The sequence below is a fragment of the Gambusia affinis genome, linkage group LG21 (genome assembly GCF_019740435.1).
Source record: "Gambusia affinis linkage group LG21, SWU_Gaff_1.0, whole genome shotgun sequence".
Lineage (NCBI taxonomy): Eukaryota > Metazoa > Chordata > Actinopteri > Cyprinodontiformes > Poeciliidae > Gambusia > Gambusia affinis.
The window spans coordinates 920,147-941,270 of NC_057888.1; the positions used below are offsets into that span (position 1 = coordinate 920,147).

The 21,124-nt window shown below is 39.5% G+C and overlaps 3 protein-coding genes and 1 long non-coding RNA gene across 6 annotated transcripts in view; 3 read left to right on the forward strand and 1 right to left on the reverse strand.

The window, feature by feature from the left end:
* The first annotated feature begins 371 nt into the window (after nt 1–371).
* Nucleotides 372–5,517, forward strand: hus1 (HUS1 checkpoint clamp component). 2 transcript variants are annotated; one of them, XM_044105170.1, is made up of 8 exons: nt 372–538; nt 981–1,108; nt 2,094–2,270; nt 2,494–2,601; nt 2,723–2,797; nt 3,503–3,602; nt 3,937–4,071; nt 4,913–5,517. In XM_044105170.1, the coding sequence occupies exons 1-8, from the start codon at nt 487–489 to the stop codon at nt 4,993–4,995; spliced, it is 858 nt and encodes a 285-aa protein (XP_043961105.1). In that variant the 5' UTR covers nt 372–486; the 3' UTR covers nt 4,996–5,517. The 2 variants fall into 2 exon arrangements, with proteins under 2 accessions (XP_043961105.1, XP_043961106.1); XM_044105171.1 differs by lacking the exon at nt 372–538 and adding an exon at nt 1,932–2,028 and having other exon boundaries at nt 1,021–1,108; nt 4,913–5,488.
* Nucleotides 5,518–5,809: 292 nt separating this feature from the next.
* Nucleotides 5,810–10,929, forward strand: LOC122824439 (zinc finger protein 226-like). Its single transcript, XM_044105136.1, has 3 exons — nt 5,810–5,978; nt 7,861–9,211; nt 9,403–10,929. The coding sequence occupies exons 2-3, from the start codon at nt 7,970–7,972 to the stop codon at nt 9,421–9,423; spliced, it is 1,263 nt and encodes a 420-aa protein (XP_043961071.1). The 5' UTR covers nt 5,810–5,978; nt 7,861–7,969; the 3' UTR covers nt 9,424–10,929.
* Nucleotides 10,930–17,169: 6,240 nt separating this feature from the next.
* Nucleotides 17,170–17,420, reverse strand: LOC122824493. The gene is made up of 2 exons (XR_006369513.1): nt 17,338–17,420; nt 17,170–17,253 (listed from the first exon to the last, which is right to left on the reverse strand). It is a non-coding gene; the product is annotated as an uncharacterized LOC122824493 (long non-coding RNA).
* The window catches only part of LOC122824368 (NACHT, LRR and PYD domains-containing protein 14-like), a 155,583-nt gene continuing 151,706 nt past the window's right edge, over nt 17,248–21,124 (forward strand). Inside the window, exon 1 of one of the 2 annotated variants that reach the window (XM_044104896.1) lies at nt 17,248–17,556. The gene's annotated coding sequence lies outside the window, so the exon portion shown is untranslated. Of the gene's footprint in view, nt 17,557–18,473; nt 18,493–21,124 lie in introns of those variants that run through there. The other variant, XM_044104897.1, reaches the window with a different exon arrangement.

Below are 21,124 nucleotides of genomic sequence, written 5' to 3' on the forward strand. Positions count from 1 at the left end.
TTCTCCATATTCCAATTTTGGATGCTTTATAATATTTAGATGTTTTCACCAGCAGATAAAATGAAAAAAGGTGCATCTGCTGCAAACAGCTCCATGAATAAATGATGGTTCAGGGCGAGGTTCAAGCTTTTCTTTATGATTTTAAATCTAATATTTGCATTTCCTTCTTTATGAAGGTTAAATTAAAACTTCAGAATGTTTTAGATTTTAAAAGAGGAAGACAATGTTTCATCTGCTGCAGCATCTTCTTGGAAACCCTTTCTGGAGCAGCTCAGAGACTTTCAGATTTGCTTGGACGGATTTTCTCTGTTCCTCCTGCAGGACGGTTCTGGTTCTGGATGCAGGCTGACTGTGAGGAACCTTTGACAGGTGGAGAGAAGCCGCTGTTTCCGTCGAACCGTATTAGCAAACGGACCAAACACAGTCTCCCTCCTGAATTTAAACTGGAGTTAAAATCCCTCAGAAACTCTTTATTTTCCGGTTAAAATGAAGTTTCGGGGGAAAATAACCGACATCGCGTGTTTGAACCACTTCACCAGTGAGTCCGTTTAAACTGTTAGCATATTAGCTTGTTGATGAAATGTTAACTTTCAGTGACTAACAGCTCCCAGTTTATTCTCTAAAATATTTGGTCAACTAGTAAAACTGTTTTGAACTAAAAAAAAAACCTTCCAGTTACTAACTATAATTATTAACTAATAACAGATTAAGTTGATCGATCAATTTTAAGTTCAGTTGTTTTTTTGTTCAGAAAGGAAACTCACCGTTTTTCAGTCTGTCGTCTGGTTCGTTGGTTCGTGAACCTTAATAAATAAAACTCTTATTTAAATCCAACAGCAGTGGCTTTATGTGAATTTTATCTGCGAAATAATTCCAGAGAATCTTCCCAGACATAAACACTGAAATCCTCCAGGTTTCAGCATTTAGCCGGATCCTGAAATCAGCTGTGTGTCTAAATGAAGCTGATCCTCTGTGTTCAGGAGTTGTGACCACCATCTCTAAGCTCACCAAGACCTGCGTCCTGCGGCTGACTCCCGACCACCTGTTCTTCATCCTGCCGGGGAAAGTGACCAACGGAGGAGTCGGCATGTGGTGCCAGCTGCTGCAGGTCCGACGGGTTTCATCCCGGACCATCAGGGTCACATCTTCAGTCACAAACTGCTGCTGCAGCCTCTAGAGTCTAGACTCTGGCTGGAGGAACCTGCAGCTTTTCCTTCTGATGCTGCAGGAAAATCTGGTGTCTGTGAAGAAGATGCCTGATTCTGTGTTAGGCCTGTTGACATACAATATGTTTCATCTGACTCTCTGTAGTTACATTTAGCTACAACTACATTTTCACTATCAGGAATGTTAATTCAAGATGTTTGTGTTTACATTCTGACTAGAAAGAATAATTCAAGATATTTTCAATTACATCTTGACAAGTCAAATTCCTTTCAATATTATAATCCCAGATATCTCATTTAGTTTTGACTTATTATTTGATTTCACAATATCTGCAATTTAATTTTCACTGGGATTTAAAAATACAAAACTGAGATATCTGGAACTTTCTTTATAACGAGTCATAATTTAATTGTTGGTATTTGAAATAGTTGTTTAAGAAATAGTCAGTAATTAAGTTTAGATATAAAACTCAATACTAAATCTGACCTCATTTCTACTAATCAGAATGAAATTAGAGAAAACTCAAATAATTAATTTAATTTGTGTAGTAAGATTATTCACCAACTAATCAGAATTATCTTCTTTTACTAATAGATTTTGTCAGAAAGCAGTTTCAGATATCTGGACTGTAAATGTGTTAAAACTGATTTTATGTTAAAACTGATTTTATGTTAAAACTGATTTTATGTTGAAACTGATTTTATGTTAAAACTGCTTGCCGTACCGGTGGGACAGAAATAAAATCTGATTCTGACTCCGACCAGAGGAACCGCAGAAAGTTTTGAACTGAACACGACCAGCAGATGATCAGAGTCTGGAAGGTTCTGTTAGAAACAACTGGGTCAGATGCTTTCATCAGAGGTCAGAGGTCAGAGGTCAGGCAGACCTTTGACTGAGACGTTTTAGTGACTGGTTCTGTTCTGCAGGCCAACTTCTTCCAGGAGTACCAGATGGAGGGCGTGACCTCTGAGGTCCAGGAGATCTGCCTGGAGGTGAGTCCAGAACCCTGGAGCCGGGCCCTGAAGACGGTCCAGTCCGCCAAGTCAGTGAAGCTGAAGCTGACCAGGAAGCACTGCGCCTGTCTGACCGTCGCTGCCGAGCTGGTGAGCAGAACTCTGGTTCTGTTCTGATGTTCTCTGAACATTTAGAGCCCGCTACGATCCAGAACCAGAACCTGACTGGCAGAGGCTCTGTGATGCTGCGGGCCAGAGGCCGGGTCAGCAGTTAGTGGACCCGTCCTCAGAAAGTCTTTCTCTGTAATTGATGAATGAAGTTCAGTGGTTTGTCTGATGACCTCTGACCCCTGACCTCCATGTGTCCCGTCAGCCCACCCTGTCCAGCGTCGGCAGAGTCGTGACTCACGACGTTCCTGTCGACGTCATTCCTCGAAGGCTCTGGCAGGAATTCCAGGAAGTCGGCGTTCCGGACTTTGATGTGAGGATCTAGTGGGTCGTCTTTCAGACCCAGAGTTCTTCTTCTTCATCTCCTCTTTCTTCTTCTTCTTCTTCTCTGGTGAAATCGTCTCGTCTTCATCCCTCCTGCTGATTCTCTCCAGGTGAGCGTCTACCTTCCTCCTCTGAAGACGATGAAGAGTGTGGTGGACAGGATGAAGAACCTCTCTAACTTCCTGGTAGGACTCCCAGCTCTGACTGGTCCAAGTCCAGTTAGAGCCCGGTTCTGATTATCTGTCAGAACCTTTCCTCAAACTGCCACCAGATGGCGCCGCAGCATCAGAGCTTTTCATGGAGCCTCAGTCTGGTTCTGTTTCGTCTCCCTGACGACGTCCCAGTAAAACCAGTACCAGCTGCTCACATGTTATTATAGTCTGGATCAGTGGAACTCAACTCTGACCAGAACCAGTTCAGTTACCATGGAAACAAGACAACATGTTGCCTTAACTGGTTTTTTTTCTAACAGACAGATTATTAGATTATTAACATCAAAGAAAGAAAAAGTTCAGAAAAGTTTTAGTGTGAAACATTCAGGCTCTTTGAAAGGAGAGAGAAAAACAAACTGTAAGTTTTAAAATATATATTTTATTTATTTTATTTTCCTGAAGACTTCTGGGAAAATATTCAGAGTTTCATAATTTACTGACCGTCCAACACGGTGGAGTCACATTTCACTGGTCAGGAGTTTCTTTCATTTCGTTCTGCAGCTTTAATATTCAGAACCAAATTTATAAAAGACAAAACTTGTTCCTCCTTTTTAGTCTTTCTGACTCGTTTTATTCCAGACAATAATCCGAGTTTCCTCTCCTCATCCGGAGGTTCGATGTTCTGGAATCTTCTAGTTCAGAGAAAACAAACATTTTGAGGAAAGTTTCTGTTTCCAGGTGATGGAGGCCAACCTGAACGGAGACATGAACCTGAAGATCCAGACCGATCTGGTTTCTGTCACCACTCACTTCAAAGACCTGGGGAACCCAGCAGGGGGTAAAAACATCTGGAATCATCTGGAATCATCTGGAATCATCTGTTGCTCCCAGACTTCAGTCGCTGCTTCCAGCAGCTCAGGTTCCTTCAGGAGGAATCTGAGCTGCTGATTTATTTACTTCTGAACCAGAAATAAATAAACCTCAGCAGCTTTCAGCTCCGATGTTGGTTTCATAAAAGGAGCTAAAGGAGAGAACATGACTTCTCTTCAGACTGAAGTCCTGGTTCTGGTTCTGGTTCTGGTTTCTTCAGAACCTTCTGTCTTCAGGGTTAAATGTGATCTGATTGGATCAGAGAAGACAGAGACTGACTGAGTGTCTCTGTGTCTCTGCAGGTGATGTTTCCTCCCAGGACGGAGGGCCGTCTCAGAGCAGAGACCCAGAGGTCATGGCAGAGGTCACGGTGGACATCAGGAAGCTGCAGCAGTTCCTCATGGGTCAGCAGGTCAACCCCAGCAAGGCCCTGTGCAGTGAGTCCTGCAGCCGTCCTCATGAAGACAAATTTATTTCTGAGTTCATTGTTCCAGGAAGAGCAGCTGAACAGGAAGTGATGCGAAGGGAACCAGGAAGTGATGGAAGAACATCAACGACCTCGTGAACATGAAGTTTTATCTGCAGTTCTGTGTTCATAACACAGAGAGCATAGAATAGAATAGAATAGAATAGAATAGAGTAGGATAGAATAGAATAGAATAGAATAGAATAGAATAGAATAGAAACAGTCTTTATTGAAAGGAAGAATCTGGTGTAACAAGAACATCACATAAAAACAAAACTTATTAAAATGTTAAAAACAATATAATAAAAATGATTAACTAGAATTATAACTATAATAATAGTATAAAATAGGAGAAAATTCTGTGTCGTTGTTAGAAAATAAGAATATTGGATTTATGATTCCAGGGAGGAAAAATTCAGTTTGATCATTTTTCTAAAAAATGTATAAAACATAAAGTTATTATTTATGGTTTGTCCATGAAAGCAGCAGTTCATGTTCATCCAGAACCACAGACCTCCATTAATGGGTCGTGTTCTAGCTCCTATCATCCATGTTGGTCCAACAGAACCGGGTGCTGTGGGTTTCCAGAACCTGCAGGTCCAAAGCAGCTGTTAGTTTCAGAGCCCAGAAACTACCAGCAGTGTTACTGTTGTTGGTTTTGTTGTTGTTTTCCTCCATAGACAGAACCTGGAGGACGGCTGTGGTGTCGGAGTTCTGTTGGACCCGGACAGCCGGTGCTCAGAATCAGTCCGTTGTTGGACTGAAGTGGTTCTCCTGCAGCAGTTGAAGTGTTCTGGTCGTTGTCTCCTCAGATATTGTCCATCAGAACGTGGTCCACCTCGTCCTGCTCCATGAAGACGTTTCTCTGCAGTATTTCATCCCTGCTGTGGCCTGATCCTCTGCAGATAATCTGGTTCTGGTCGGGTTCAGTGGGAGCTGGAGCTGCTTTCTCTACCGGACCTGGAGGAGCAGATTCAGAACCTCCATCCAGACTTTATGAAGACTTTACCTGCTGAACTGAGCTGCTGCACTATTCATTAAATGTTTTATATTTATACAGAGATGAAGGATTCAGTGTCTGAATCGTTTCTGATTAAATTCTGTAGATTTTAAATCTCCTGGATCCAGAAAACCTTCATATGTGTTCCTGTATTGGACTGTGATGGACCTCTGACCCGTCCAGCGTGTTCTCCGCCTCTCACTGCTGGAGAGGCACCAGCTCTCCTCCTCCCTTCCTCTGATGGAGGCTGTTCGAACTGCAGCAGCATAACTTCAAAACCAAGAAAATAAAACACTCAAAAAAAGATTCCATTTTTGGAATCCATTGTTTTGTATTCAGTTTCCATGTCTGAATACAAAACGATCATTAATAAGTCTTAAATAAATAAGTTTTATTAATAAAATGGTTAAAACAGAAGATTAAGTCATGTCATGTTTGAAAAACAAATCTTTTAGAGAGAAACTTGTTTTATTTTTTCTGTTAATTTCCTTTGGTCTCTGCAGATCAGTAAGTGGCGGCTAAGTTGGTTTTCCAACCGCCAATAAAACACAAGAGAAGAAGAAAGAATGTAGTGGGGGGAGGGAGGTTATTAGACAACTTACTTGTCTCCAAAAAAAACATTTGATAAAGAAATATGAATTACTTTTATTTCTTCTATCTCTTTTCCACACTTCAGTTCAGTAGGTGGCGCTATTGCACCTGTGGAGTTGATCTGCAAACCGCCATTTTACAGAAGAAGAAAGTTTCCAGCTTCAGTTTATTAGCTGAACTCGTCCAAAGCTAACCCGCCATGCTAACGTTAACCAGAGTAGAGATATTCTTCAGCTGCTGAAGGATTCCCTCACTTCTGCTGGACAGAACTGAAGTTCAGAGAAGATGTGAGTTTTTTCATAACTTAACCTTCATAACAGCAGCTAAACACACAAGTACAGGAGTATCACTAGCTAGTTTTACTGCTAGCAAAGATTTAAATCTTGATGATCTGCTGTTTACGACAAAAAAAAATTAAAGTCCGTTTTGTTAACCTGAGGCTGATGATCAGCAATGTTACTGCCGATAGAAAGTTGCTTCAGAGAGTTTCTTAGCAGCTGGAAGCCGAAAGTGTTAGAACTGGAAGTTAAGTTAGCATGCTAGGCTAACAGGCGCGAAAATTACAGATTATCTGCGAATATATGAAAATAAACATAATCTGTCAGTGGTTCCTTTAGTGTCTGATAAAATACTGGAAACTTTATCAAACGGATGCTGATAAAGTTCTGATGCTCCAGCTGTTTGGCGGGTTGTTTCCAGCCGGTTAGTCTGAACTCAGCCGGTACGGAACCAACATGGCGTCTTCAAAACCGCCAGATGGATCAGAACCATGGAGGATCTGATCTTACATCATTCACGTTTACCATAATTAGTATGTTAACATAAATTAAAACAACAGAAGGAAATATCCTGGGGATTTTAATATATTTTAACATAAAACCTCATTTATCAGATTTAATCTGCAGCAACAGATTTGATTCTGCTTCAAAAATAAAGTTCATAAAGATCATGTGGCAGCTTAACTGATTAGTTAATAAGTTGATAATCTATAATTTATTAATTTTATTTGTTGTAATTAATAGATCTATGCTTCTCAAGCAATTTTTTATTATTTTTAAAGACCTTATCTTGTAGAGAATAACTGGCCAACATCTAAATATGAAGGGAACAAACTGGTATGTTGAACATTTATTCAGTTTGTTGCATCTAGCCTGTCCTGATGTTTCAAACACTGAGGGCCAATAAAATAATCCTCATCTCTCAGTATAAATAAGTCTCAGAATGTTTTTGGCCCTAAAACTTTGTTTCCCCTACAATTTAAATTACAGCTGGTCATAATCATCCTCAGATGACTTACTAGACAACTTATCTAAGTTTTACACTTTTATTGTTTGACCCATTAATAATAAACCTTCATCACTAATTATATAACATTCCATAAGTTTGACTGGATTCTCCTACAGAGACTTTACTTGAGGATAGAGGCCATTAAATTAATTTAAGCATCTCTGCTAAACTTTTTATTTGTACGTTATCCAATGCCTGATGGGAAAGGTGCTGGTGTTGCTGCCATATTTTCAGTTTATATCACAAAAATATGTCTTACTTGGTTCCTCCTGTGCGTTTCATTACTTAGCTGCTCCTGCAGTAATTAATGTTTATTAAGATTTAAAATTAGTTTTTCAATTGAATGCACTGAACCTTTTTCTAAGGACACAATAGATTTTGATTCTATTCTTGTTTCTGTTGATTTTAATATACATGTTAATATTAATTCTGACACTTTTTCACTGTGATTTTATGACTTATCAACATTTGACTTTGGACAGCTTGTTGCTGGGCCAGATCTTGTTCAGACTCATGATTGGTTCTTAAAGTTCTCAAAGTTTGTTCTTGGAGTTGGTGTATCTGACCTGCTTTTAGTGTTGATATTGGAATCAATCCACAAATATAAAATATCATACTCGTTTCTTTTTTCTTATCGGCATGGAGACAACTGTTAAGTATGAAAATACTGAACATTATGACATTTATAGCCTAAGCTAATCTTCGATGCACATCCTCAGATAGATCTTTAACATTATAACATACCTGTACACATTCACAGCAAGACATTCTAACTCCTCAATCAACCTGCAAACAAGATGTTTTCATTATAGATTAAAGATTTAAGAAACCGTGAAGAAAACATTAACTCCACTGAACAGATCTGTTCTTCTGTCTCTATAGAAAATCAGAGCTGGAATGGAGAGAAAACTCAGAACAACAACAAAAATAAATCAACATTAAAGATCTGTAACCGGTGTGGAAATCTGTTTCCTCTGCAAAGATCTTCGGAATGCAACAGAACAGTCACTCTGAGGTGAAACCATGCAGCTGTGAGAAGTGTGGGGAAGAGTTCATCTCTTCCACAGACCTAAAAAACCATCAGCTGATCCACAGTGGGGTTAAGTCATTCACCTGTCATGACTGTGGAAAAAGCTTCCGCACAGAAAAACAAGTAAAAGCCCACAGTGTTGTCCACACTGGCGAAAGACCTTTCAGGTGTGACCAGTGTGGAAAGACGTTCAGCCGTAAATCAAGCATGTATCTCCATAAGCAAACCCACTCAGGAGACCCAGAGAAACAGTTCACCTGTGATCAGTGTGGAAAGACTTTTAGAAACTCTTTAAACCTGATTGCCCATAAACGTCGACACACTAAACCACGACGATACTCTTGCAATGAGTGTGGGAAAACCTTTGCAAATCGTCTTCACTTTGTAGACCACCAGATGTTCCACAGTGGATTAAACCCCTACAGATGTGACCTGTGTGGAAAATGTTTCATAGTAAGCACCTCCTTAAAGAAACATCTCCTCCTCCACGCTGCTGAGAAGCCATTTGTCTGTGATGAGTGTGGAAAAGGTTTTATTCGTAAGACTGACCTCAGAGTCCATCAGCTTGTCCACGCTGCAGTTAAACCCCACAACTGTGAAGAATGTGGAAAGTGTTTCACAACAAGACACAAGTTAAAAGCACATCAGAGCTTTCATATCCAGGGGAAATGTTTCACCTGTGAACAGTGTGGGAAGGCTTTCCACACCAAATCAAATCTCACAAGACATCAGAGGGTTCACACTGGAGTTAAGTCATTTTGGTGTGGGAAGTGTGGAAAATCATTCAATCAAGAAGGAAACTTAAAAAGACACAGCTTCATCCACACTGACAGAAGGTTCTCCTGTGATACATGTGGGAGAACCTTCACTACCAGGGACCAGCTGAAAGCACATCAGATCACCCACAGGGAAGGAACACCATACTGCTGTGGTCTATGTGGGAAACTCTTCATTCGGAAGATATCCTTAGTGGCTCATCACCACATCCACACTGGAGATGAACCATACAAATGTGAGCAGTGTGGGAAAGTCTTCAGCCGAACTGACCGCCTCAGAGCCCACCAGAAGACCCACTCTGAGGAGAAACCACACAGCTGTGAGCAGTGTGGGAAGACTTTCAAGCTGTCCCGTTATCTAAAACAACATAAGAAAACTCACAGCAGCAAACCAGCAGTCCAGAGGACAGGGAGGATCCACCAGGAGGTTGGTGAAGATCTGGCTGGTTCTCAGTTCTAGAACTTTTTTTTCTGGATTATTTTATTATAACTCACAAATCTGAAGCTGTTCAGAGGAGGAATCCTCTTTTGCTGAGGGTTTTAGTCAAATGTTAATGCCATGACTGTAAAATGTTCCAGGAACCCTGAATTCTTCTGTCTGTATGTTTGTGGCTTTAGAAGCAGAGCAGCACAGAATGAGCTGCTTCTCAGCCCAGCGATGGTGGAGAACCAAACGGTTCTGGGAGAAAAGTCAGCAGAGAAAAAGCTTCAAAGTTCCAAACCTGAGATCAGTGAAGACAACCTGAAGTTCAGCAGACTGAGGGGAAGGTTTCACCTGAACACCTTCAGGAAATGTCCCTGAATTCATCCTGAACATTCAAAACCTTCACATCAGACTAAAGAGTTCACGTTTCTAGTGTTCATTCTCCTTTTCCAGCAAACCCTGACCTTTGACCTTTAATGTCATGTTACCAGGGACCCTTCCCATCATTATTCTTCTTTAAAAATCACTCAGCTGTTGCTGACATGTTTCATAATTAGAAGTTTCTGGTTCTTCCTGTTGATGCCATGTTTAGGTAGCTAGAGCGCTAATAGTAGCTAACAGCTGAACTGGGTCAGCTGGTTCTGGAGGGATCCAGATTCTGCTGGATCTGAAGCAGCTTCAGATCCAGCAGAGGTTTTTTTCTATGGTTGCTGTGACAGAAGATTTTCCTCATGGAGAACATCTCTGAGTTTGTTAATGCAGTTAAAACTCTTAGTTTGAAAGGTCTGAATCCCATTTCTCTTTGTCCTCTGCACCTGAGTCCATACTGGTCTCTATTTTTGTCCTTCACTCTAGTCCCAGACACATCATTAGTGTCCTAAAGTCCTTGCACAGAAGCAGAACCTGTGAAGGACCCATAAATGTTGTGTGAACTCTCATCGAGCAGCAGCAGATGTCGACTCACTTCATTTTCTTCTGCTTAAGATTCAAACATGATTCATCAAAATCCATGAAAACTGACACATCAGCGCTTTCTACTCTTCTTGAGACAATCAAATATTTGACCAGAGAACTTAATCAGTTTCACAATTTTCTATATTTGAGATCAGGCAATTAAAGAATATCAGACTAAACCTGATTGTTTCTGCAACTCTAAAATAGGTTGATTTAGAAATATTTCAATTATTTTTCATGGATTTTATAAATCAGAATAAACATTATGTTGTGCTGAAAGCTCTGCCCACTTCCATGTCGCAGTAAATACTGGACCTTCCCACTTCTTGCTAATCCAGGGTAGAAAATGGGATTGAAACTTAATCTGCTCCAGGGTCTGAGTTGAAATCCCAGTTGGATTGTTGTTGGATTGTTGTTCCTGTTTCTGTGTTTTTGAGCTGCTTCCAGCTCCATGTTTGTGGAGTTTGGATCCTGTTAATGGTTCTAAGTTCTGGATGGTTGGAAAATGTTCCCTAATGTTGAGATGATGATGATGGATCTGCTGCCACTGGCAGGAAATGGACAGGTGTTGTTCCCTGTTCAGCCACCAGATGGAGCCTCTTACTGACCAGAGTTTGGAAATGTTGCTGCTGAAAGAGTGTTGGTGAGGTTGTGTTGTTTATTTCTGCTTTCAGGACAGACATAACAATCAGCATTTGCTTTATTTTCCACCTGAACGGTTCAGTTTGTTCTCATGAAATGTTGAAATAAAGAAAGTTGAACCTTCAGAGACAATGATCAGTCAGGTTTTTACATCCGGGTCAAACTACACAGAACCAAATGGGCTTTCTCTTCATCTCTGCTTAGTTTTGTTGATCTGTGGATCAGTAGAACCCGTTAAGTAGAACCATCAAGTTTCAAAGTCTTTCCAGCCGACTGATCACCTGAACGATCAGCTGCTACTGTCCAGATCTGATGGGCTGTTTCCATGGAAACAAGAACAAGTAGAAACCAGGTATGGAGGGGTTAAGATCTGATCTTGATCTGATTATTTTCCAGGTCTCATTCTTGTTCTTGGATTGTTTTGTTTTCTTGGTCTCATTGAACAAACCGGGTCAAGGCTGGTTAAAGACTCAATAGTTACAAAAACTGAACTCTCCTTTACCTTCATGAAATCTTGTTGCATGTGAATGTTTACAACACCAGACAACATTTGGACCTTTGATTCAGAAGAGCACATCTGTGTTCACTTTCGGTCAACAGAAGTGAATCGACACGTGTCACATATTCTAATTTTTGCCCAAAGTCAGCAGGACGATTTCTAGTTTTACTAAACATCTACAGGGACAAGGAAAAGTAAGTAAAGATTCCTAATTTACTAACTAACAGCAATCTTTGGGCGAAAGTGAGAACGTAATGTAAAAACATCAACACCAACACATTATATCACTTTTTATGTGAAAACTCACTGAAGCAGCTGCTTCAGGCACATCAAACCAATTCAGTCTTGCCTTTGATGTTTTATTGTCATAATCTGTAGTAGAAAAATATTTCCACTTTTCTGCTGTAATCTGTCCCTGTGTCATCCCTGTTGGCTACATGATTTCTGTAAATCCCACTGATTCTACTGGTTTTGATGGTTTTGGGAATTCCCCCTTTGTGAGGCATAGCATGCTAGCATGGGCTAATAATAATAATGTTAAATTGTCTAATTTATTGATATGTCCAGGATGTGTTTTTAATATCTGTTTATTTTCCAGGTCTTGGCCTCAGTCTTGGTCTTAGATACTCTAATGAATTGTTTTTATTCAGGTGATCATATATAGAAAATAGTTTTTAAAAAACAAATATTGTCTAAAATGTATTATACAATTATTATGCAGTGTGTAAACAGATTAATTTTTAGAAAATGTATCATTGCATGGCTGCACTTAGTAACCTTCGTAGTTTATTATGATGATTCTTGGTTTAATACCAAGTAGTTTGGGTCGAGTAATTAACCGTCTTTCCTAACTTTTGCATTTTGTGAACAAAAAGTGACGTTCTGAAATATTTATCACAGTTCTAAACACTCGGTCTTGGTCCAGGTCTCAGAAGAACAGGTCTTCACTCCATCCCTGGTAGAAATTGTCTCTTCATAAGAAGATCTGCCCTTCATCTTCTGGAGGATGATGAAGGTCTGCAGCAGATCTTCATCATCACTGGAGAAGCTGTGAATCATCAGACTGGGATCTCTGGAAGCTCTGGTCTGAACGTCTTCCAGCCTTCGGTCCTGGACTTCCTCAAGGAAGGTCAGAGGTCAGTTGACTCCTTCAGTCTGGCAGCAGCATGAAGGTCCATGGATTCACTGAAGCCTCTTATCAACCTACATCTGGTCTGTGGACGAGACGGAAAGAACCATGAATTAAAGTAAAAGTAAAAAGTGCAGCACAGTAAAAATTCTCCTAAAAGTTTTTTATTTCCCCACAAAGTTACTCAAGTAAATGTAACTAGTTATTAACTAATTCTGATCTGGACCAAAAGATCAGAGTTGGGTCCATTACTGCTTCACTCCTCCGTTAGTGAAGCAGTAATGGAGCAGAAGATCCTCCAGGGGGCGCTGGGAGCTCAGTGTTAAGGTGAGGCTACAGTCACAGATTCCTGAATCTTTTCCTGACTGATTTCAGTTCAGAGGATCTTTTAGTTCCTTCCTGCAGAGATTTGAACTTTCCTCCATGATTCCTGTCTGACTCCAGCAGAACAGAACCAGAACCAGGACTGAACCAGAACAACTGGACCAGAACAACTGGACCAGAACAACTGGACCAGAACAGAACCAGAACAACTGGACCAGAACAACTGGACCAGAACAACAGAACCAGAACAACTGGACCAGAACCAGAACAGAACCAGAACAACTGGACCAGAACAACTGGACCAGAACAACAGAACAGAACAACAGAACAGAACAACTGAACCAGAACAACTGAACCAGAACAACAGAACAGAACCAGAACAGACCCAGACAGGAAGGGTTGATGGCTGCAGTTAGTTGGTTTGGACAGCAGATGGCGCTGCTGCAGTTCATCCATCCAGCAGCTTCCTGTAGGGACACATAGAGGCAAACATGAATATTTAAAATCTCCTGAACTCTTCAGCTCCACTTTCCCTCAGATTTCCCCTGAAGCAGCTTTAAGGTGGAAACGTCTTAAGGTGGAGGAGATTCAGGAAAACCAACATGATGCTTTGCTTTCTGTCCTCCTGCTCCACAGTCGGGCTGGTAGCTTGGAGGTGGATGTTGACCTGCAGCAGTCACCTCCACACCTGCTGTTTGTTACAGAAATGTCTCCAACCAACACAGATCTTCAGCTGAGCTGCTGGAGGCTCTGAACATTTCAGAGACACTTAGAGACACTTTGGAGAAGAAATCTCCTGGAATCAGAATCAACTAAACTCATCAAGCCTGTTTTACTAGAAACTTACTGGACCTGGAGCTCTGATTGGGATTTTTCTTCTGTTTGGTTAGAAATAAAAACATCATTTAAGATCAGGATCTACTTCAGGTTGACAATCCTGCATCTAGAAATGAAGCTGAATATCTGAGTTTAGAAATAAAAGTAGAAATAATAAACTGAACTAAACTAAACTGAACTGATCTTCTCCCAGTATTTCTTCTGATAAATTCCTGGTTTATAGAAACTAAACTACTTCACACCAAAATGTGACGACAGGAAATGAGCTGGAAACTGAGAACAAACCTGAAAAGGTTTAAAAATGAACAAAGTGTTTTACAGGTTAGTTGATTGTCGACACAATAGGAAGAAAACATGACAGTCCAGGTACTGAAAGTCACTCTGAGAGGACAGGAGGCGGAGCCTCAGGTGAGTCTGGTCTCACCTGAGAACAGGAGGAACAAGTTCAGATTCCATTTAGCAACAACAGAACAGAGAAACCAATCTGGATCTGGATCAGTTTGAAGTACTTTTAGTTTTTCCTCTCTCTGAATTTTCTCTCTGTGAAGAGAAGCAGCAATTTAGTTTTGTTCTCCTTCAGCTTTAAATCTTTATATCTTCACAGAAAACAATGTTTTTATTTTCTGACAGATGGACACAAACAGAAAGTCAAAGTATTTTGTTGGAGCGACCTGTTTGTCCTGATTTTATTACTGAGATCCTTTCAGGCCGACTGAAGCCACAAGATGGACGATTGTGAGCAGGAACAGGATGACAGAGCAGAACAGTCATAATAATGAAGACAAAAATATTCCAATAAAAACAAAGTCAGTGTTCTGATCCAAACCTCCAGATATGATGATTAAAGAGCTCAGATCCAAAGTCAGGAGCTGCAGAACTTCTTTCCTGCAGTTTTTAGTTCTTTAGTCTTTTCTTTGGTTCTTCATCCTGAAACTGAGAGACTGACTGAACTCTTTCACCCATCGGAGGGGAAACCGACACCAGCAGCTTTATCCTCTCAGACGACACAGAATGAAGGTTTAAATTGAACTGCAACTGGTTCTGAGTCAACAGGTCCAGTTAGTGTTACTGTTAGCAGAGAGACAGCATCATCTGCTACGTTACCATGGTAACAGTAGCTAGTCACCTGCTCCTCAGGTGATGGTGACGTTCAGATTGATGATAAAATATTAAAACAAGTTTTTATTCATTTCTCTCAGTGATCTTGTCTGAGGTCCATCACTGAAATGTTCATTTGTCTGTTCATCCATTTTTACCTCTGGATGTTTCTATAGACCTGGAACAGGATTACACTGTAAAACAAACTTTATTCTTTATGTGACAGTTACTGTAAATAAACATGGCGGCTCACAGAAACTAATGGGAACATTTCTGATCAGCTGGTTAAAGTTTTAACTTCAGTTAAACTGGAGACTCTGAGTTTCCATGACAAATAACAGAAACTGGATCAACTGTAAACCTTGCAGATGGATTCGGGTCGACCCGCCTCGTCGTTTGGGTCGGTGAGACTCTTCACCTCCTTCCCTGTTGGTCAGAAGGACCGATGGCGATGTGTGAATACACCCTGTGAGATTTAATTTGATCAATAAAGGGAATAAATGATCAAATGTTCACTAAACTGAAGCTGTTATTGATGTTTGGTAATAAAATGTTTACTATTTAAAGATGAACTAATTATTGTTTATATCATTTATGTTCAGAGTCTCTGGTCCCTCCAGGTTCTGTTCTAGTTGCTCTGTTTTTATTAATCTACAGTATAATAACAGAAACAACCTGGTTGAGAATGAAGATCAAATATTTAGACTGTTATATTTAAATATATATTAAATATAATATTTAAACAAACAAACAGCAGCTGTTTGTTTGTTTATTTATTGTTTTTCATCATTTTCCTGCCTCCATTTTTAATTTCAGCATTTAAATTTGATGCATCCCATAATATTCCTGCTCTGTTTTTCCAGCTTCCATAGCGAAATAAAACTAAAGCTGTTAATGATTCTTTCTTCTTCTAACTTCTGTTTTGTAGTTTTTCTGCCCCCTAGTGGTTAAAACCATTAATTCACTTTCAACCTGATTCATTTTCTCTTCAGTTAAAATCATTTTTCAGCCTGAAGGCGTCAAACAGGAACCAGTCGATCCTCCGTGATGGTCACACAGCTTTACTGGGATTTGAACCGACACACTGTTAGTGTGTGTGTGTGTGTGTGTGTGTGCGTGCGTGTGTGTGTGTGTTTCTATTCTTTATTCAATAAGATACTAAAACTCACTTAGATAAATTTAACCTTGTAAAAACTTTTAGAACATTTTTGGAATAGAAATATATTTTTGTGAATTTCTTAAGTTGAATCAGTTTTTATTTGTAATCAACTCATTTTATTGAAAATCTTTTTATCTAAACCCATTTATTATTATTATTTATTTTTACATTTTATTATTTCCACACATTGCAAGAATTCAGCTAAAATGTTTTTTCTTTAAAAGTTTTAAACCTCTGGATGTGATGAAGTCTTGATTTTATCTCATGCAGACAAGCAGCAGGAAATGAGATTCAGCCCCTTCAAATTAAGAGCTTTGCATTAACAACAGAACCTGTGATGGATATGAAGCTGGTTCTGTTGGTCCCGCCTCCAGAACCAGCCGACCCAGTTCTGCTGTTAGCCGCCGTTAGCTCCTTAGCTAACTGAACGTAGCATCAACAGGGAGAACCAGAAACTTCTGGTTATCAAACAGCTACAGCTGAATGATGGAACTGATCTGCTTCAACATCACAGAGGTCAAAGGTCAGGAGGGTTAACAGAAGGAACATGACCTCTGAAGGGTCAGGGTGACTTCAGGTTCGTTTCCTGAAGCTGGCAGGTGAAACTTTCCCTCAGTCTCTGCTGAGCTTCAGGTTTCCTTCATTGATCTCAGATCTGAAGGTTTTTCTTTTTGGACTTTCCTCCCAGAACTGTTTGGTTCTGGTTCTGGTTCTCCTCCATCACTGGACCGAGATCAGCTCCACCTGAGCTGCTTCTAAAGCCACAGACAGTCGGCGTTCCTGCAAAGTTTAACCCCAGGCTTTGACTAGACCTCTCAGCTAAGGAGGACTTCTACCCTGAACAGTTTTAATAAAATAAAGCTCAGAAAATGGTTCTGTTACTAAAACCTTAAAAATGTTTAATATTCCATAAAATGAATTTTTTCTTGCTAATCCTCAGAAAATGAAACTCATTCATTAGAATCATCCCACAGAGATTTATTACAAAACTTTATTTTGTATCATTTTGATGATTATCACAGTTAATGAAAACGTTAATTAACAGAAACTCCTGGTATCAAACGCTAATCAGCTAATTAATTCAACACCTGCAAACGTTTCATCATGTTCTGGTTTCTGACACCGAAAACCCAGAATACCCGAAGTTAAACCAGAACCAAACTGGATTTTCATGATCCGCTTTCTGAAATATGGCCGCGCCCAGGACTCGCTTGTAGAGACACTGCGCATGCGCAAACATAATCAACTGCTTTATAGAAACCAAAAGTAACACGTATCCTTCATTTCTGGACTCCATTTTGTGGCGCAGACTTCAGCAGTCGGTCCGGTGAGTTCTAACTTTCTATCAAACTGGTTCCGACCGGAGAGGAGCGAACAAACCGAACCCTTCAGTAGAACCGAACCTTTCAGTAGAACAAACCGAACCCTTCAGTAGAACCGACCGAACCCTTCAGTAGAACCGACCGAACCCTTCAGTAGAACCGAACCTTCGTCAGAACCTCCTGCTGTCCAGATATAGTCTCTGGTAGCCAGAAGAGGCTGAAATGTGATTTCTTGTCAGATATTTCGCTGCTCTGGATACAAAGTTTTTCTTCTCCGCTCAGAAAAACGTTTAGAAAAGTTTCCTTTGATCCTTCGACGCCCTGAGGAAACATTCCTGATGACGCATGCGCACTGCGGCCTCCGCTTCCTGGAACCAGGGCAAGGCAAGGCAACTTTATTTATATAGCACCTTTCAGCCAAGGACAATTCAAAGTGCTTGTACAAAACAAGTTAAAAACAACAAGAAGATAATAAAAAGAAAGTAAATTAAAGCCCAAGCAGATTAAAAATGTACAAAATAAAATATTACAGTTTGAATATAGTTAAAAACAAACATCTAAGAATAGGCAATGTCAAATAAGAAGGTTTTTAACCTTGTTTTAAATAAACTCAAGGTAGGGGCAGTCTTACAGTGAGCAGGAAGTTTATTCCAGAGTGTTGGAGCATAAAAACTAAAAGCTGCTTCACCATGTTTGGTTCTGACTCTTGGAATAGTTAGAAAGTTTGATTGTGATGATCTTAAAGGTCTGAGTGGTATATATGATTGAAGAAGATCAGAAATGTAGTCTGGATTTCTATTATGAAGTGCTTTATAAACCATTAAGGAGATTTTAAAGTCTATTCTTTGAGTAATGGGTAGCCAGTGCAGGGATCTTAGAACTGGACTGATATGCTGATCTCTTTTTGTTTTAGTCAGGACTCTTGCAGCAGCATTCTGGACAAGCTGGAGCTGTCTTATTGCTTTTTTTGATAATCCAGTAAAAATAGCGTTGCAGTAATCGAGTCTACTAAAAACAAAGGCGTGAACTAATTTTTCAGAGTCTTGTGGGGACATGAGTTGTCTAACTTTAGCAATGTTTTTTAGATGGTAGTATGATGTTTTTATGATAGATTTGATGTGATTATTAAAGTTCAGATCAGGATCCATGATTACCCCCAGATTCTTGGCTTCATCAGAGCATTTTAATCCAATGGATTGAAGTTGGGGGATTATACTTAATCTATGCTCTTTTGGTCCAAACACTAATATTTCAGTTTTGTTTTTATTTAGTTGGAGAAAATTTTGGCCCATCCAGACATTAATCTGCTCAATACATTTGGTGAGTTTTTGAACTTGACTGTAATCTCCTGGTGAAAGATTAATGTACAGCTGTGTGTCGTCGGCATAATTGTGGTATTCTATCTTATTATTTTGTATAATTTGAAATAACGGAAGCATATAGATATTAAAAAGAAGCGGCCCCAGGATGGAGCCTTGGGGAACTCCACATGTAATTTCATTCAGTTTGGATTTAAAATTGCCTATGGACACACAGAAGGTTCTATTGGACAGGTAGGATTTAAGCCAGTTGAGTGCTATACTGGAAATGCCAACCCAGTTTTCTAATCGTGATAATAGAATTTCATGATCGACTGTGTCAAAGGCAGCACTCAGGTCAAGTAAAACTAATATTTACATTTTATTATGGTCAGTGTTTAGATGGAGGTCATTGAATATTTTGACCAGCGCAGTTTCAGTGCTGTGATGTTGACGGAAGCCTGATTGATGGACATCAAAACAGTTGTTCAGGGCCAAAAAGCTATTGATTTGCTGAAAAACAATTTTTTCTAGTATTTTAGACAGAAAAGGTAAGTTAGATATTGGTCGATAATTGCTTAAATTTGATGGGTCTAGATTATGCTTTTTGAGAAGTGGTTTAACTACCGCAGTCTTTAGAGCCTGAGGAAAGACTCCAGAGGACAGTGACTTATTAATTATTTGTAGGAGGTCCGGAGCCAAAACTTCTGAGACCTTTAAGAATAAACTTGTAGGTATAATGTCAAGGGAACAGGTGGATGATTTCATATGATGTAAAATGTAACTCAAATCTTTTTGAGTGATCAGGTTAAAGTGGGTCATCAAAGGTAAATTCTGTTTTGGGGGAAACATAGTTAATTGTTTCCCAACAACAGATACAGAGGAGTTAATTTTTTCCCTTATTTTCACAGTTTTATTTCTAAAAAAGGTGGCAAATTTGTCACAGGCCTCAGAGGATAAAAATTCACGGTTAATAGAAAAAGATGGATTTGTTAATCTGTCAACAATTGAGAACAGTGCACGAGAGTTGTTGATAGAGGTAGAAATGACATTTGAAAAAAAAACTCTCTCTTGCATTTCTTAGTTCAGAATTAAACATTTTGAGTTTATCTTTGTAACTATCTAGATCAGTTTGTAGTTTAGTTTTACGCCACCGACGTTCTGCTCTCCGGCACACTTTTTTTCCTATTCTAACCGACTCAAAATTTCTCCAAGGTGGTTTACGTTTCCCAGAGACTACTTTTGTAGTAACAGGAGCAATCGTGTCAATAACCTTCTCAATTTTAAAAATAAAATTGTCTATTGGATCACTCAAAGAAGTACAGGAGTGTATAGCAGTTGAAGAAAAAGCTTGAATAAATTGATCCGCTGTAGTTTCCGTGATGCATCTTTTTGAAATTACCTGTGTATAATTGTCTTTTTGTGCAGGGAGAAAGCTGTCCCAAAAAATACAAAAGTGATCTGACAATGCTACATCAAGCACTACAATTTTAGATACAATGAGTCCCTTAGAGATAATAAGGTCCAAAGTGTGTCCATGATTATGAGTGGGTCCCGAGAGATGTTGGATCAGTCCGTAGTTATTTAGGATCTGGCGTAGCTCTTTACTGCCTCGATCCAATGGATTGTCAATATGAAAGTTAAAATCACCAACAATAAGAACAAAATCAAAATCCACCAAAATTAGGGATAATAGCTCAGTGAAATCATCAAAGAAGTTTGCAAAGAGTTTTGGAGGTCTGTATATATTCAGCAGCAAGATACGAGAGGACGATTTTAGTTGCAAGGCAACATATTCAAAAGATAAAAAGTTTCCATAGGATATCTGCTTACAAGTAAAGGCAGAATTATACAAAACTGCGACTCCACCTCCTCTTTTGTCAGTTCTGGTCTGGCTTACAAAGCTAAAATTTGGAGGACATGATTCAATAAGGATAGATGAACTGTTATTTTGATTCAGCCAAGTTTCGGTCAGGAATAAAAAATCTAGACGATGATCAATAATAAAATCTTGAATTAAAAATGATTTTCCTGCCAAGGATCTGATATTTAATAAAGCCAACTTCAATATGCAGGATAAAGCTTTCAGATTTCTGTTTGGTTTCAGCATTGGTTGAAGTGGAATAGATATTAAATTTTGCAGTCTAGAGACTTTTTTGTTTCTGTGTGATTTTACTAAATTTAGTCCTTTGTTTATCAGAACTGGTATTATTGAGGGTTCCTCAAAAGTAGAAGTTGATTTCACTGTGCAGAAATCATGAGGATGAATCTCACTAACTTGTATATTTCTTACAGTTTTACTCTGTAATCCCTCATTTTCATGATGGGGAGGCACACACCTAGCTAGATAAATAGTAGAGGAGGTATTCCTAAAAGCAGGTTGTGTTGATGCAGGTAGTCAATTTTGATTACTTAAAGTCAGGGAAATACAGTAATGCAGATTAGTTTTTAGTATCCTGCTACCATTGTTGTTTAGATGAACTCCATCCCTTGTAAAGAGGTACCCACGATCCCAGAATAAGTTAAAATTATCAATAAAAGAAATATTCAGAGCTTTACATGTAAACTGCAACCAGGTATGTAGGCTGAGGATTCTGCTAAAACGTCCAGAGCCACGACCGAAAGTGGGGATGGGCCCAGAGATAAAAACAGTT

Excerpts from the sequence above, each read along its gene's own strand:
- hus1 (XM_044105170.1), top strand. The coding sequence starts at position 487 with ATGAAGTTTCGGGGGAAAATAACCGACATCGCGTGTTTGAACCACTTC. Across the intron at positions 539-980 it reads GTGTTTGAACCACTTCACCA|GAGTTGTGACCACCATCTCT; the intron begins GTGAGTCCGTTT and ends CTCTGTGTTCAG. Across the intron at positions 2,602-2,722 it reads TCGGCGTTCCGGACTTTGAT|GTGAGCGTCTACCTTCCTCC; the intron begins GTGAGGATCTAG and ends GATTCTCTCCAG.
- LOC122824439 (XM_044105136.1), top strand. The coding sequence starts at position 7,970 with ATGCAACAGAACAGTCACTCTGAGGTGAAACCATGCAGCTGTGAGAAG. Across the intron at positions 9,212-9,402 it reads CAGGGAGGATCCACCAGGAG|AAGCAGAGCAGCACAGAATG; the intron begins GTTGGTGAAGAT and ends TTGTGGCTTTAG.